Source organism: Oncorhynchus mykiss, chromosome 23 (assembly GCF_013265735.2).
Source record: "Oncorhynchus mykiss isolate Arlee chromosome 23, USDA_OmykA_1.1, whole genome shotgun sequence".
In the NCBI taxonomy this organism is placed as follows: Eukaryota; Metazoa; Chordata; class Actinopteri; order Salmoniformes; family Salmonidae; genus Oncorhynchus; species Oncorhynchus mykiss.
In genome coordinates this window covers 31,183,061-31,201,020 of record NC_048587.1, presented here as the reverse complement: position 1 = coordinate 31,201,020, position 17,960 = coordinate 31,183,061, and the positions used below count along the sequence as shown (strand labels likewise).

Sequence of the window (17,960 nt, the reverse complement as noted above, 5' to 3'; positions counted from 1 at the left end):
ATGTTCCTTATAGAACCCAAAATATATGGAACCCCTTTAAGTTTTCTATAGAACCTGTTTATAGGGTTCTTTGATCAGAACCCAAAGGATTTTTCTTCACTGAACCAAAATGTGTTCCATTTATAACCCTGTATAGTGTCATTTATGAATTATGGCTACTACTAATAAAAAAAATCAGGTATAGCTTTATATTTGTTTCTACAAAACATAGAAATGTGCTGTTTTCACATATGTAGACACTGGTATTGTGCTGGATCATGAAAATGAGGTTGAAAAGTGGTGGAATTCCCTTTAAGTGTTTGTTTTCAGAGTAAAACATTTTTCAAAGGTAACTTCTAATACTTCATGTCTGTCTTAGTTCTTCAGAGTGTATAGTTTCTAAGTCTGATTTCCCATTGATGTGAAATGGCTGCTTAGGCTTAGTCAGTGATGTGGAAAGTCTTAAGTGCCATGGTATGATTTTTAAAACTATCCTATCAAACAGATGATAGGTGGGTAAACATTATGGTAGAAAAATATAGCGAAATATTGAGAGACGTCATTCAGTGTGGGGTTAGATCTTATCTTTAGCACTTTTATGTCTAAGAAAAAAACATGATTCTATCACTAATGAAAACAGTATGATGATCATTGTTGAGAAGTAGATGTTAACAGGCTAAACTTGTTTTTAATGGACCAAAGATACCTGCAATCTGTTGTAGACGTCTATAATAAATCACAGATATACAATTCCTTCAGAAAATGTTCATACCCCTAGACTTGTTTCACATTTTGTTGTGTTACAGCCTGAATTAAAAATTGGTTATATATAATTTTTGTCTCACCCATCTACACAAAATACCAAATAATGACAAAGTGAAAATATGTTTATAGAATGTTTTGCACATTTATTGAAAATGAAATACAGATATATCTAATTTGCATAATACGTATTCACACCCCTGTGTCAAAACATGTTTGCATCACCTTTAGCAGTGATTACAGCTGTGAGACTTTCTGGGTAAGTCTCTAAGAGCTTTGCAAACCTGGATTGTACAATATTTGCTCAATATTTAAAATATTCAAGCTCTGTCATGTTGGTTATTGATCATTGCTAGACAGACATTTTCAAGTCTTGCTATAGATTTTCAAGACAATTTCAAGTCAAAACTGTAATTAAGCCACTCAGGAACACTCAACGTCATTTTGGTAAGCAACTCCAGTGTATATTTGGTCTTGTGTTTTAGGTAATTTAGGTGAATTTGTCTCCCAGTGTCTGTTGGAAAGCAGACAGAACCAGGTTTTCCTCTAGGATTTGGCCTGGCCTGTGCTTAGCTTTATTCTGTATCTTTTAATCCTAAAAAACTCCCTAGTCCTTGCTGATGACAAGCATACCCATAACATGATGTAGCCACCACCATTCTTGAAAATATGAAGAGTGGTACTCAGTGATGTGTTGTGTTGGATTTGCCCCAAATATAACGTTTTGTATTCAGGACATAAATTAAATTTCTTTGCCACATTTTTTGCAATTATTCTTTAGTGCTTTATTGCAAACAGGATGTATGTTTTGGTTTATTTGTATTCTTTACAAGCTTTCTACTTTTCACTCTGTCATTTAGGTTAGTTTTGTGGAGTAACTACAATGTTGTGGATCCATCATCAGTTTTAGCCGTTAAACTCTAACTGTTTTAAAGTCACCATTGGCCTCATGGTGAAATCCCTGAGCGGTTTCCTTCCTCTCTGGCAACGGAGTTAGGAAGGACAGCTGTATCTTTGTAGTGACTGGGTGTATTGATACACCATCCAAAGTGTGATTAATAACTTCACCATGCTCAAAGGGATATTCAATATCAGCTTTATTTTTATCCATCATCCAATATGTGCCCTTCTTTTCAAGGCATGTGAAAACCTACCTGGTCTTTGTGGTTGCATCAGTATTTGAAATTCACTGCTCGACCTAGGGATCTTACAGCTAATTGTATGTGTAGGGTATAGAGATAAGGTAGTCATTCAAAAATCATGTTAAACACTATTATTGCACACAGAGTGAGTCCATGCAACTTATTATGTAATCTTTTACTCCTGAACTTATTTAGGCTTACCGTAAAGGGGTTGAATACTTATTGTGTCCCATCCTGATCTGTTTCAACTGTCTTTGTGATTGTCCCCACCCACCTCCAGGTGTCACCCGTCTTCCCCATTATTCCCAGGGCATTTATTCCTGTGTTCTCTGTTTGTCTGTTGCCAGTTCGTCTTGTCAAGTCAACCAGCAAGTTTTTTTCCATGCGCCTGCTTTTTCCTTGTCTCTGTTTTTCTAGTCCTCCTGGTTTTGACCTTTTGCCTGACCTGACACTAAGCCCACCTGCCTGACCATTTAGCCTGCCCTGACCTTGAGCCTGCCGCCCTGTACCGTTTGGAACTCTGACCTGTTTAATTAACTTTTGCCTGTCCTCGACCTGCCTCTTGCCTGCCCCTTGTTGTTTTAATAAATATCAGAGACTCTAACCATCTGCCTCCTGTGTATGCATTTGGGTCTCGCCCTGTGTTGTTATTTTTTTACTTAAAATATTTCAACTTTTTGTTTTTTATTCATTTGTAAAAATTTCAAAAAATACAATTCCACTTTTACATTATGTGGTATTGTGTATATTGCCAGTGACACATTCTCAGTTTAATACATTTTAAATTCAGGCTGTAACACAACAAAATGTTGAAAAAGTAAAGGGGTGTGAATACTTTTTGAAGGCACTTTTTAAAATATTTTTTTATCAATTGGCATTTAAGTTTTATCTCTCCCTTCCGTTATCTCTTCTTTTTGGGATCACTTTATTGTATGACTCCATAACATATAAGCTAATTTTGAATGTGATACTGGATTGATACATTACTTTAAAACAACCTCTCTACAGCACCCAGTATATTGTCCTATACATTAATTGTGGAATGTTGGTTTTTGAGGGTTGTATTGCCAAACAAAGTCCATCCGTTGTCAGAACATTTTGATTAAGCTCTTCTCCAGTAGCCTATTTAGTGCTATCAAAATGAACCACAGTACATTTTGAAGAAAACAAAAATCTTCATGTTCTACTATGGAGAACTGAATATGAACATTAAATCCGACATTTGTTGTGTGTAAGTTAGCCAAATGTGTCAAGCTATAAACTAATAGGCCTTTAAACAATACTGTATTAATAAATTCTACTAATATTCAGCTGGCATATGTAAACTCAAGTTAAAATGTGTCATTCGTTTGAAATTCAACCTATTTTAGCCAAATATTGTTGTCAAATAGATGGGGCACAGTGGTCCAACGCATTCCAGGGCAATATTTCAGCATCCGAACTGACTCCGAAAGGATTAACATGATCTCGCTGAAGTTGAAATGATGTCTCCATTTTACCAATTTCACACGAAATGCTTAGATGATAATAATTATACTATACATTGGGACTGTAAGTGAATATCACACACATGTACTGTATGTGTATATATACACGTACTGTATGCCCCTATATACTGTATATGACAGCCCTATATATATGGTTCATTCTACAGAAGTGATTCAAATTGCTGTCCACAATCAAATAAACTATTTTAAAAACACAGGGAAAGAATTGATGTCTTTATTGTCACATACACCAGATAGGTGCAGTGAAATGTATTGTTTTACAGCGTCAGCCATAGTAGTATGGCACCCCTGGAGAAAATGAGGGTTAAGTGCCTTGCTCAAGGGCACATCAACAGATTTTTTTTTACCTTGTTGGCCAAGGTATTCAAACCAGCGACCATTTGGTTACTGGCCCAACACTCTAACCGCTAGCCCTTAATTAAAACATTAAAATACTAGAATAAGGCACCATAGACCCTGTGCCAATGCGTTTGTCAAACTCCAGGCAGTGCTATAGTCAGATGACATGAGAATATATCTCTTTGGCCACACACCCCAGTGGTGGGTTTGGCATTGAAAAACGTAAACATATGCAGAAAAGTACCTCATACCTAAGGTAAAATATGGTGGTGGATCTTTGATGTTATGGGGAAATGCCAACTTCCACAGGTCATGGGGCCCTTGTTAACGTCAATGGCATCATGAACATTACCAAGTATGTAGACATTGTATCCAAAAACCTGGTTGCCTCTGGCAGGAGGCTGACACTTGGCAGCAAGTGGATCTTCCAGCAAGACAATAACCCCAAGTATACTGAAACCATCCACTACGTGCAAAGCATTGAGCAACAAAGTTGAAGGAAAACTTACAGTAAGTCAAACAATAAACGGGCGTTTGGTTATATAACGGCAAAAACGTAATTTGCACAGAAGTAGCTAGCCAGTTATGCTAACGTTAGCTAGCTAACCAAATAAGAATGTTTAGCTGAATCCCTCTAGAATCAACACAAATATTTTAGCTAACGTTCATCAGAACAGAACTTCCATTCCATTTAGCTGTTTTTGGTGTAGTTTTCAGTTCAAAAGATTAAACAAATGATCCAAAAGTTGCCTACTGTAGCAGCTTATGACTAGTTCATGTTGAACATGCATAAGAAGTAAGGCTAGATCGAAAAGTTACATTAAGTTTTATATCAGATCTGGCTGAGATGTTATTGTCTGAGAATATCGTTTTTTGTGTGATTTCTAACACTATAATAAAAATACATATTATACAACCTAATGGAATTTTAAATTAAAATATCTTGTTTCTATTATTTTACATTTACATGTAAGTAAGTTAGCATTTCACTGTTAGTCTATACCTGTTTTTTATTAAGCATGTGACAAATAACATTCAATTTGATTTAATCTTTAATTAGGTTCAAATTTGAATTCGTTATAAAATTGTGATTAATGGTAGTTAACTACAGATAAATATTGTTATCGTTAGACAGCAGGGAAACTCGAGTTAACTTTTTGTAATTTTAGTGCACTCATTTTTTATCTGATAGCGTTGAAAATAAAATACATAATCTATAGACTAAGGCTTAAAAACATGGTGATGTCAAAACAAGATGACATTGAGGTTAAAGAAAGTGTGCTTTATCAATATACCAGTTTTTGCAAAACGTTAGCCCTACTTTTGATAAAATCCAAGAGGTCAGTAATTATTGTAGGCTTCCTGTATAAAAACCGGCTATCACGTTGTTTCTTGTTTCCTTCTTTGAGCCAAAGACCCAAGACCCTCACGGTTTGTGTCGTCTATTCATGCAGGTGTGTTGCATGCAGATGTGTTGTCTGTATTACAGACCTCTTTTTTTTTTTTAACTAGGAACTACTTCTTAACAATGACGGCCTACACCCGGACGACGCTGCGTCCGCTCTTTGGGACTCCCAATGTTACAGCCTGGATTCGAACCTGTAGTGACGCCTCTAGCACTGAGATGCAGTAGTGCCTTAGACCACTGCGCCACTTGGGAGCCCTCATTCATCCAATGTTACATGACAAGTAATCCAGTAAATCCTTGCAGAACAATTGGTTTTACAACGTCTAACCTAGAGGCAATGCTATGTCTAACCCAGAGGCAATGTGAGATTCCCAAATATGAAGCTTATATTTCTACTTTTTTTTGTTCTCTGTGGTGAGGCCCACAGAAACCTCTATGTGCGGTCTTCGGGGGAGTAGGGACAGCAATTATTTTTCGACTTTAAAACTATTTGCATTTTGTAGCCAACTATTTATATTGAAAAGCTTTTATCTGGCTATACGTTGTGTACTGTTTCTAGATATTGTTTAAGGCAAAGCTATACTCTGGAATATCTTCCTGATAAGCAGTTTGTTTGTTTTCTTCTTTAATTAACTACTGTAGTAGCACTCACGTTTAGGCTGTAACAATTGAATAACGGAATAATTATTTAAACTGATCCATAATAACAATATATCTAAAGTGTTTTGTGAACGTATCTAAAATGTTTGACCTTTCTCGAGAATATAGGAGCTTGGAACAGTTACATTCTGAAATCGTTAGCCTATGCTCTAGTAGAAATGCAATAATGCATGTAAATTGTGGAGGAACATGACCAAAGTGGTCAACAATATTAGTTTGATCTAATGTGCTATATGAACAACAAACATAAGGATGATAACTCCAAGATATAGGTATTTTCATGCACACTGGCAGTAGAGAAATCTTGCACGCGTTGTAGAACTAAAACAGTAGCCTACTTATATCAATGTGGTGCGCTATTATCCATATAATAGGGAAACATATTTGTATTTATACGGTTTAAGTGAATAAATCCTCAAAATAATTGTTATATTCACAAGTTCACACATATTCATGCCCACACCATCAGCAGCATATTGCTTGCCGCCAGAACAATGCATGCTTCACGGTCCAATTTGTTTATGTTTTGTAAAGTGCCAATGACATGGATATAAAATCATCCTGAACACAGGGAGAATATGATTGTTTCTATCCATTTTCTATAGCATATAAGACATAGACCCTGTCCTTTGTGTGATGTCGTGCTGTTCTGGTCACATCAAAGTTCCAATGCATCATTCTGAGAGTTTATTTCATTTTGTTTCCTAATATGGTTTCACTTTCTCTACATTTTTGTCTTCAACAACCTTTCTAAACTTTAGAGTACGAGCCCCCGAAACAGGCCTCCTCCCACATTTAGCTCCTGGCTACTCTTGAGCCTGTGTAGCCTATGCCTTTGCCATTAGGCCTATTTTTGGGGGGGATACAGGCCTAGAAATGAAATGAATGATTGAACGGCAATGTTCGTTTTGAATAGTGTATGAAAAATAGGCCTACACTCTTATAAAAAAAGGTTCTATCTAGGGTTTTTTGGCCGTCCACATAGGATAACCCTTTGAAGAATCGAATCAAATCAAATGTATTTATATAGCCCTTCTTACATCAGCTGATATCTCAAAGTGCTGTACCAGCCTAAAACCCCAAACAGCAAGCAATGCAGGTGTAGAAGCACGGTGGCTAGGAAAAACTCCGTAGAAAGGCCAAAACCTAGGAAGAAACCTAGAGAGGAACCAGGCTATGAGGGGTGGCCAGTCCTCTTCTGGCTGTGCCGGGTGGAGATTATAACAGAACATGGCCAAGGTGTTCAAATGTTCATAAATGACCAGCATGGTCAAATAATTGTCGAGGGTGCAGCAAGTCAGCACCCCAGGAGTAAATGTCAGTTGGCTTTTCATAGCCGATCATTAAGAGTATCTCTACCGCTCCTGCTGTCTCTAGAGAGTTGAAAACAGCAAGCACCCTTTTTGGTTCCAGGTAGAACCCTTTTGAGTTCCATGCAGAACCTTTTCCACAGAGGGTTTTACATGGAACCCAAAAGAGTTCTACCTGAAACGAAAAAGAGTTTTACCTGGAACCAAAAACGGTTATCCTATAGGGACAGCCGAAGAACCCCCTCGGTACCCTTTTTTAAAGAGTGTATATGTGGTCCAATCACTCAAAGAAATGTGATCTTCACATATTAACCCAACACTTTCGGACTACTTTTGAGTCCATTATTTCATGAATTTTTTTTTTTTACATGTATTTTGGGTGGAATTGGGCTATGACCATTTTGTACGATTTTGTTCTAACAAAACACAATGAATTTATGTTTATGTGAATACAATATTTGAAAATTATAAATGAATAGGCATAGATATTAAATAAATTGTAGCAAATAGCTTTGACATTAAGAATAGCTGTATACGTTGCCTCTCAGAAACACGAACTGTACTCCATGTCACCTCACGTCATTGTTGTTAATGAATGGGAAATGCGGACATCGATCCTTTAACTGCAATTGAATCATATGCCATGCTTATCGAACACTCTCCACGCATTGCACATTTCACTTTAATTTACACATGTTTAGACTATTTATTATTTATCTGTATTATATATATTTTATCCACAGAAATATAAATTATTGAAGCGTAATTGCACCCAGAACAAATTACCCTATTGCCTATTGCAATATTTTGAAAATAATAATATTTCAATATTTTGAAAATAATTCATTAGGTTACTTGGGCTGATTGTCTTCACAGAAAAACACATTTTTTGTTGTTGGGACAAGCATAACATATTATATTTATTTAGATTTAGCCCTTCACCTTGTTAGATTCAGCAACAAAATCGGACTATTGGATAGGATATGGGATGCTGTTATGGTGTAGACGCCCAATTTTATGTGAATTTGCACTTTTTTCACGCAAGCATAAAAATGTGCTTATTTGTTTATGTTGATAAAACAAGGCTACATACATTAGGAACACCTTCCTAATATTAAATTGCACCCGTTTTTGCCTTTAGAACAGCCTCAATTCGTCGGGGCATGGAGTCTACAAGGTGTCGAAAGCGTTCCACAGGGATGCTGGCCCATGTTGACTCCAATGCTTCCCATAGTTGTGTCAATTTGGGTGGATGTCCTTTGGGTGGTGGAGCATTATTGTTGAGCCTGAAAAACCCAGCAGCGTTGCAGTTCTTGACACATTCAAACGGGTGTGCATGGCAGCTATACTATTTCCCATTCAAAGGCACTTAAATCCTTTGTCTTGCCCATTCACCCTCTGAATGGCATACATACACGTCCCAATTGTCTCAAGGCTTAAATCCTTCTTTAACCTGTCTCCTCCACTCCATCTACACTGACTAAAGTGGATTTAACAAGTTACATCAATAAGGGATCATAGCTTTTACCTGGATTCACCTGGGCAGTCTGTCATGGAAAGAGCAGGTGTTCCTAATGTTTTGTACACTCAGTCTAGTTTTCCTCTGTCTATAGCGTGTCTGAATGTATAACAGTAGGCCTACATTAGGTTTGTGTTGTTCTTCTTCCATTCATGATAGCAAACTTATTGCAAACTTGTAATGTCTTACACTTTAATCAAGTTCATTTTTTTCATACAGCAACAAAAACAGATAATACTCACATTAGATAGGCCTATTCTAACAACAAAAAGTGCAAAACTTTGAAATAACATTTACAAAAAAAAAATCGTCAACATCGAAAATATAACGTTGTTAAATAAATAAAACTATAGTATTCCCAATAAAGGAAATACATCTGTCAAATGTTAGGCCAAAATGTGTCAAATGTAGCCTAATTGTTATTTGTTGTGTTAATCAGCGCATTCTTCTCCAGTATTAATAGGCTACTATTTTGCTAGTAAATAGGCCTATTGGGTAATGAAAGCTTAACTGCTTATTACAATAACAACTCCGGATGTCATTTATTTGGATCAGCGTTTGCCAAACTGTGGTACTGTAAGCCTACCCCAGTGCTACGCAATCCAGATTCAGGAAGTAGATTATCATTGATGATCTTGTTGTTGAATTTATTTGAATAGTCATAGGCTAGACTATATCAAACTAGTTTTCTCAGAATGTGAGGTGTAATCCTAAAGTAGGCTAATTTACAGTTGAGTAAAATCCTAATTTACAGAATAAAGTAGCACAAAATGGGCAATAGCAAAGGGTCAGCAGACATGTTTGTAATTTTGTCAGGGCAATAGCTATAGGACGCTGGTAGGCCTTATACATCGTTATTTGGGTTTAATTATAATAGGTAGACGTGACTAAGAAAACATTGGGAACCACTGATTTAGAAGTGAAATTCTATATTGGTGTGGATATTATAGGCTACGTCGGTTTGCCAAATTTGAACTTGATGTAGCCTAATAAAGCTAAATGATCAGACAATTAAAAGGGATGTATTGCAGGCCTGAATAAGTAGCCTATAACACCGTATCAAGCATGGCAAGGTTCAAGACAAGAGGAACTGGTTTTAACGAGAAACTGAAACTTCAAGCGCTTTATATGAAAGATGGAAACAAATGCGAACAAAGGGTCAGTCACCGGGCATGCTATTATAAGAGGAGGCCTGCACTGTCATGCACTGTTGTATCTTATAATCTACATGTGCTCATTATGGCTCGATCAACAAAACAGAGGACAAAATAGGCTATAATTAACTTATGAGTACACAAAACTCCACTTCTCTCTAAAATGTGTTGCATACATTACAGATACAGCAGTAGCCTAGATTGGAGTCTATAGGAGAACCTGAGAAGACATAACTTGTAGGCTTTTGTTATATCCCGCGTGTCTTATTAACCCTGATCTTTATAAGGCGTTTTCCCCCAAAACATATTTCGAAATTAATTATTATATGAATAATGAAAAATGCTGTATGTTTTTTTATTCAATACTGATGAATACACTGTTTAATAAATAGCCTACCAAACAAAAATAAACGATTCAAAGAATTACAATCTTTGTACAAGATATAAATAGCCCGAAATATAGTTACATTTGGCAAGTCTAGTTACAGTTTAAACCCCACAGGTAACGACTTTTGTCCCTTTAACGCAAAAAGAATACATCGTTGCACTTCAGGATACATAGCCTAATATGGCCATATTTGCTTTCAGGAATTGTCGTTTCTGACCTAATTAGTGATCACTGTTTGTTTAATTGCCATTTTTATGGTGCTTTTATTTGTCCTTCCCATGTTGTAGTTGTGTCATCAATTTAAGAAAGCATTTGGAGTGATCCTCTTTTGATGTGACAACATTCCTGGAAACCCGCTAGAAACTCCCGGTGAAAAAGACTGTAGGGACGTTCGAAGTGAGTCCGAGAGCAGTGTTTGTGGGGAGCTCGTGGGTACACCGTAGCCTTGCGCGCTCTGCTGGAGATGCGGCGGCTGATGCTGACTCCCTGAGACAAAGTAGCCACTCTGTCCGGATAATAGACTAGACGTGCTTACACCGTAACTGTTTGACAAGCCCAGAGCACCGACAGATCCACTTAGATGGCGCGTAAGGTCCCCATTACTCAGCTGGTCCACCCCGGGGAGTAGGGACCCATACGCGTGCCCTTGGTTCAGAAATCCTGCTGATGATCCATTGTAATGGGGATGGTGCAATGATAAAAACGGCGAGATTTGCCAATACAGAGGGTTGTTTGCCCTGTCGTTTATTCCCAAACCAAGAGGCGAGAAGCGCATTCCACGTTTCATCGCCAACTTGCCCCTGGAGGTAGCAGAACGTCTCCGAAGTTTCCCCGTAGTTCCACCAATAAATACATCATCGCTCGAAGGGTCCAACATCCAGTAGTTCCCTTTGCCCGGGTCGTCGTAATGCCTTGGCACTTTCACAAAACACTTATTGAGGCTCAGGTTGTGTCGGATAGAGTTTTGCCAGCCTTGCTTGTGCTCTCGGTAATATGGAAAGTTCTTCATAATAAACTCATAGATACCGTTTAGAGTCAGTCTCTTCTCGGCACTCTGTCTGATAGCCATCATAATCAAGGCGTTGTAGCTGAATGGCGGTTTATCATATTTCCCATTTTTGCTAGGCTCTGTCGCCCGCAAGGTACCCTCGTCTTCCTCCTTTTGTTTCTCCCGGTCCAAAGGTGCAGATTCCATATCAGGATCCAGTGATTTTTCCGAATCAGACCCGGAAGAACCCGTGTTTTTTTCCGGGAGCACGGAGTCCTGTTTGTCACATTTTGAGGGAAGCAGCAGACTCTTGATACTAAATGAAGTAGATCGGTGCACCATCGGCGGTTCTTTCTGATCTTCCATGCCGGACACTGACAAAAAAAAGGATTGGGCTTTGTGTTTAAAAAGGAAAAGGTAAGACGCAATTGGATCAGGGCATTGCATGCATTAAGGAACTTATAGGATGGAGAGTTAGCCGGGACTGGGATGTAGAAATTACTAATTAAGGAGGTTCCGTTTTATCACTAGGCTACAGGGGAGGAGCCTGTAACTTGCAGATTTGTATCCCTCTTTCCCATTCGATATTGTTAAAACACGAAATAGACTTTCAGTGCACATATAGCCTATATAAAAAACATTTTCGTAAGGATTTGACTGAACGGCTGTATTCGTTTACCCAAAGGCGTAACGCAGTTTTACGGCCCATTCTAAAAATAAAATTAAAGGATTATGACGTGTTAGTATGCTCATAATATTTTATGTCAATGCTAATATGGCAAAAAAATCGCTAGCTGGCTAACCAACAACTGTAACGATGTATTTGAGAGACAAGTGCTCATTGTGCAAATGTTAACTATTAATGTTATTTTTTGTAATCAACATTAGACGAAATATAGAAATATATGTTGTCAACAATCTATGCCAACCCCCTCTGTTTTGCCCCATACTTGGGCATGCTCAGTTTTGTTGCTAAACAACCAACCCATCTGGGTCAAGATACAAATTTGCAGTTTTATAACTAACTTATCTCATTATATTTTACACATTTTGCCATGAGGCTGAGTGAAAATGTAGCGGTTTTAGAGCTAATTTCTTGCTATTCTACACATTTTGCCATGAGGCTGAGAGAAAATATTACCGTTTAAGATAATTTCCTGTAAAATAAAAAAGGCATGGCTCATGACGTGTTCATATAGTCTAATATCTGGAACACAAAGCTATGCGGGTGTGTGGCATACGTGCATGCCCTTGTAACTTTTTCTGTCTATGTGTGGTATGGTGTACGCGTCAAAGTGTTCGTCGTAGTGAGCCTTGTTGTATTGAGGACAATGGTGGTTTGAATAGGCTACAATGCATTTAATACTGCCTTGAGCATTCTGGATGCGCTCCAATCATACTATTGTTCTGAGTACTGGACATATCAGATGCACATCAGAGAGCCCACTCAGGCTGAACACAACTACTTGAGCGCCTCTAGTGTACTGGGATGTTCCTGCATTGAGTGCGCACTATTTTAGCAGCATGCAGGCCGGTTTTGTGACTAAATATAGGCTAATTGACTACAAACATAACATTTGGTGCTACTAACGAGCTGTGTAGCCCTATGAGTAACATGTTTGTTTTGGTCTATTCACTTAAAATAGAATGGCCTAGACTTGACTTGAACAAATAAGCAACAGACTTAATTTGTTTTCGATCTCAGAAACTTTGTTTACGACTGCGTAAAGATCCCGATACAACCAGGGTTAAAATGATACTTTTTTTTATGGTTGTTAACTTGTACTTGTATATACATTACAATTTAGGTCAATGTTATCTCCCATTCGGAATATTAATGCATTACATGACATTTTAGTGACATTTTTAACTGAACGTAGACCTAATGATGGTATACAAAAACTAGTAAGGTTCTATGCCATTACTAATCATTACTAGTAGGCCTACTTTTGTTCATTGAATATTTGTGAACTCTTTAATAATTATCATAGGCCTACCATTACAATAGTGCAATTTTCTATGCTTGTTATTATTAGTGTGTGTGTTGTTGTTGGAGTAGTAGGTGTAGTAGTAGTAGCTCAGTTGGAATAGTAGTCTTTTATTTTATTTTGTTGAAGTATTGTTTGCACTAGTAAAGTTTTGCCCTCATGGCAAAGTTTTCATAACCAAGATTATTATCATCCTTGTTATTATAAAAGTAATATGTACTATCATGATACATTGAGATGTCATTTTCGGTTAGGAGATTTTTTCCAAATGTAGTACCAACTTTTAATTACATTGAATTGAAAGTAATATTGGCTCTTAGGATTGATCCCTGATCATCATCAACATATTGATGGTTCACCAGAGGTATTTTTTAAGAGGTACAGTGCCTTGCGAAAGTATTCGGCCCCCTTGAACTTTGCGACCTTTTGCCACATTTCAGGCTTCAAACATAAAGATATAAAACTGTATTTTTTTGTGAAGAATCAACAACAAGTGGGACACAATCATGAAGTCGAACGACATTTATTGGATATTTCAAACTTTTTTAACAAATCAAAAACTGAAAAATTGGGCGTGCAAAATTATTCAGCCCCCTTAAGTTAATACTTTGTAGCGCCACCTTTTGCTGCGATTACAGCTGTAAGTCGCTTGGGGTATGTCTCTATCAGTTTTGCACATCGAGAGACTGAAATTTTTTCCCATTCCTCCTTGCAAAACAGCTCGAGCTCAGTGAGGTTGGATGGAGAGCATTTGTGAACAGCAGTTTTCAGTTCTTTCCACAGATTGTCGATTGGATTCAGGTCTGGACTTTGACTTGGCCATTCTAACACCTGGATACGTTTATTTTTGAACCATTCCATTGTAGATTTTGCTTTATGTTTTGGATCATTGTCTTGTTGGAAGACAAATCTCCGTCCCAGTGTCAGGTCTTTTGCAGACTCCATCAGGTTTTCTTCCAGAATGGTCCTGTATTTGGCTCCATCCATCTTCCCATCAATTTTAACCATCTTCCCTGTCCCTGCTGAAGAAAAGCAGGCCCAAACCATGATGCTGCCACCACCATGTTTGACATTGGGGATGGTGTGTTCAGCTGTGTTGCTTTTACGCCAAACATAACGTTTTGCATTGTTGCCAAAAAGTTCAAATTTGGTTTCATCTGACCAGAGCACCTTCTTCCACATGTTTGGTGTGTCTCCCAGGTGGCTTGTGGCAAACTTTAAACGCCACTTTTTATGGATATCTTTAAGAAATGGCTTTCTTCTTGCCACTCTTCCATAAAGGCCAGATTTGTGCAATATACGACTGATTGTTGTCCTATGGACAGAGTCTCCCACCTCAGCTGTAGATCTCTGCAGTTCATCCAGAGTGATCATGGGCCTCTTGGCTGCATCTCTGATCAGTCTTCTCCTTGTATGAGCTGAAAGTTTAGAGGGACGGCCAGGTCTTGGTAGATTTGCAGTGGTCTGATACTCCTTCCATTTCCATATTATCGCTTGCACAGTGCTCCTTGGGATGTTTAAAGCTTGGGAAATCTTTTTGTATCCAAATCCGGCTTTAAACTTCTTCACAACAGTATCTCGGACCTGCCTGGTGTGTTCCTTGTTCTTCATGATGCTCTCTGCGCTTTTAACGGACCTCTGAGACTATCACAGTGCAGGTGCATTTATACGGAGACTTGATTACACACAGGTGGATTGTATTTATCATCATTAGTCATTTAGGTCAACATTGGATCATTCAGAGATCTTCACTGAACTTCTGGAGAGAGTTTGCTGCACTGAAAGTAAAGGGGCTGAATAATTTTGCACGCCCAATTTTTCAGTTTTTGATTTGTTAAAAAAGTTTGAAATATCCAATAAATGTCGTTCCACTTCATGATTGTGTCCCACTTGTTGTTGATTCTTCACAAAAAAATACAGTTTTATATCTTTATGTTTGAAGCCTGAAATGTGGCAAAAGGTCGCAAAGTTCAAGGGGGCCGAATACTTTCGCAAGACACTGTATTTTAAATTATGAAATGTTGCGTTGGGGTAAATTAACCCTTTACCAATTACAGTGTCAAGGGCTTTGAAACCCAGTGAAGAAATACAATACAAAACATCTGAAATGTTTTATGCTTTTAGCTGGGGTACTGTCTCTGTGCTTCCATTGTGTCCAACAATACCTTGAACAAATAAGTGTAAGTAAGTGACGCGGCTCCACTAGTAGGCCTTTGGGGTAAGAATGAATAACAAAACAGGCCAAGGACTAGAGGTTGTCTGAAATGATTGTCAACATGTTTGGGTGTTATGTAAAATAACACGTTTCCTGTCTGTATTTAAGAAGTTTAGATATCAATTCAATTTGAGTTTTTATTTAAAAAGATACATTGTGGAGATTATATTACTTTATTGAAACTATAATACATGTATACTGTATTATAAATATATTGTACCTATCATTTGTGAAATTAAATGTTCCTTTTGGGGAAAAACACTATGGGATATCATTCCGTACATTTTGTGTCACTGAGGAAGGCCTAAGGCTTTTGATTACATTGTAATTGGGAGTAATATGTGTTGATTTTTAGTTCATGCAGACATTGTTTGTACTGTTTGACAGCTGAGACAAAATCCTCCATTTAACAAATCTCAAACACAGACCCCAACAAATCTAATCTTAAATGATGAGAAGCCGATATTGCCCCCTTTGTTTAGGCCTGTCAAACAGCAGCAGGTGTTATAAGGCTCTACATACTCAGTCTAAAGGACTGTTATCTAACAGAAATGCTGAAGGTAATAATAAGTAATAGTATTCACTGCATGTTGGTCATTGGGGCGGCAGGTAGCCTAGTGGTTAGAGTGTTGGGCAAGTAACCGAAAGGTTGCTAGATTGAATCCCTGAGCTGACAAGGTAAAAATCTGTCGTTCTGCCCCTGAACAAGGCAGTTAACCCATTGTTCCTAGGCTGTTATTGTAAATTAGAATTTGTTCTTAACTGACTTGCCTAGTTAAAAAATAAAATTGAGGTACTGTTTTTGAAGCAATCGGCCTCAGAATCTTGCAATTGTGTTCGTTGTCCGTAGCTTATGCGTGCCCATACCATAATTCCACCGCCACCATGTGGGTACGCTGACAACAATGACATCAGAAAACTGCTCGCCTACACGACGCCATACACACTCTTTGTCATCTGCCCGGTACAGTTGAAACTGTGGTTCATCCTTCAAGAGCACACTTCTCCAGCGTGTCAGTGGCCATCGAAGGTGAGCAGGTGAAGAAGCCGGATGTGGAGGTCCTGGGCTGGCGGGGTTACATGAATGCCCACTCTCTATTGCTATTCAATGAAAATCCTGACTTCATTCTGCTTTGATCAGCCTTTTTTGCCTTGGTGTGTGAATCTGGGCCAGCAACAGGCTACTTTTATAGAGGATCTGGTACGCAATTCCCCAGGTGAATTAGCCGGATGTGGAGGTCCTGGGCTGGAGTGGTTTCACGTGGTCTGTGGTTGTGTGGTAGGTTTGACCTACTGCCTAATGACGTTGAAGGAGGCAGCTTATGGTACAGAAATTAACACTCAGTTCTCTGGCAACAGCTCTGGTGGACATTCCTGCAGTCAGCATGTCAGTTGCACACTCCCTCAAAACTTGAGACATCTGTGGCATTGTGTTGTGTGACCAAACTGCACATTTTAAAGTGGCCTTTTATTGCCCCCAGCACAAGGTGCACCTGTGTAATGATCATGCTGTTTTATCAGCTTCTTGATATGCCACACCTGTCAGGTGGATGGATTATCTTGGCAAAGAGGAAATGCTCTCCAACAGGGACGTAAACACATGTGTGCACAAAATGTCAGAGAAATAAGCTTTTTGAGCGTATGGGATATTTCCGGGATCTTATATTTCAGCTGATGAAACATGGGACCAACACTTTACATGTTGTGTTTATATTTTGGTTCAGTGTATAATCACACTGGTATTATATAGAGATACGTCTAGAAAAACAGTTTGACATTAACCTCCGTCAAGTCACTACATTACCATTGTTCTGTAGGGAAACACCTACATGTTTCACTGTAATATCTCTACTACTACACCCGGCATCAGTGTGTTACCACAGACTGTCAGTTGACAAATGTTGGATAAAGTCAAGAAATCATTTCCATTTCCCCCAGCAATGAATTATTCCACAGCTGCACAGATTAAAGCAGTATTGCCACAGTACTATTTAAGAGCAAGTTTTAAGTGCGAGATGAATATTTTTTGGTGTCTCTAAACATGAACTTGGCTGACACTCCTCTCATCCACTTGAAATCATAAGAGATGGAGAGTGAGAACTTTGGAATAAAGTCATATATGAGAGTCCGGTCAGAGAGGTTATTTTCTTCACACTTAGTGTTTTATACTAGTTTGTGCTATTTCATTTATTGGATCCAATGTCCCCTTTACACATCCTGGGAGTTCTGTCCTTTTGTGTAACAAATTGGGGTGGTAGCAGAGTTTTACAGGTCTTTTAGATTTTATTGTTTTGAGTGAATTTTAAAAACATTGCATTCTCTAACTTTTCAAGTGGCTTCACAAACCTGTGACCCGTCAGTCAACCTTTTAAATTAAATATGAGAATGTCCTATCATAATGCCACATTCACTACATAGAAACATATTCTGGCATTGTCAGTCGGAAAAGTTCAAACACAAGTTCAAACACAGCTTTACTAGATTGCAAGGATAGTCTTGATGGACATTAAAGAAAAGGACTCTCTGTCAAAACATTAGTCTAGCCCATCAAACAGGACATCTGTGTGCCAGAGCACCCCCTAGGGATTCTTGGAGGATCT

The 17,960-nt window shown here is 38.2% G+C and overlaps 2 protein-coding genes across 2 annotated transcripts in view; one reads left to right on the top strand and one right to left on the bottom strand.

Annotated features, from left to right (window-relative positions):
* The window catches only part of LOC110502574 (acylphosphatase-2), an 87,554-nt gene that overhangs the window by 38,182 nt on the left and 31,412 nt on the right, over window positions 1-17,960 (top strand). The window lies entirely within an intron of this gene.
* On the bottom strand, window positions 8,806-11,671 carry LOC110502572 (forkhead box protein G1-like). Its single transcript, XM_021580714.2, has one exon. It carries the CDS (start codon window positions 11,602-11,604, stop codon window positions 10,465-10,467), a length of 1,140 nt encoding a protein of 379 aa, XP_021436389.2. The 5' UTR covers window positions 11,605-11,671; the 3' UTR covers window positions 8,806-10,464.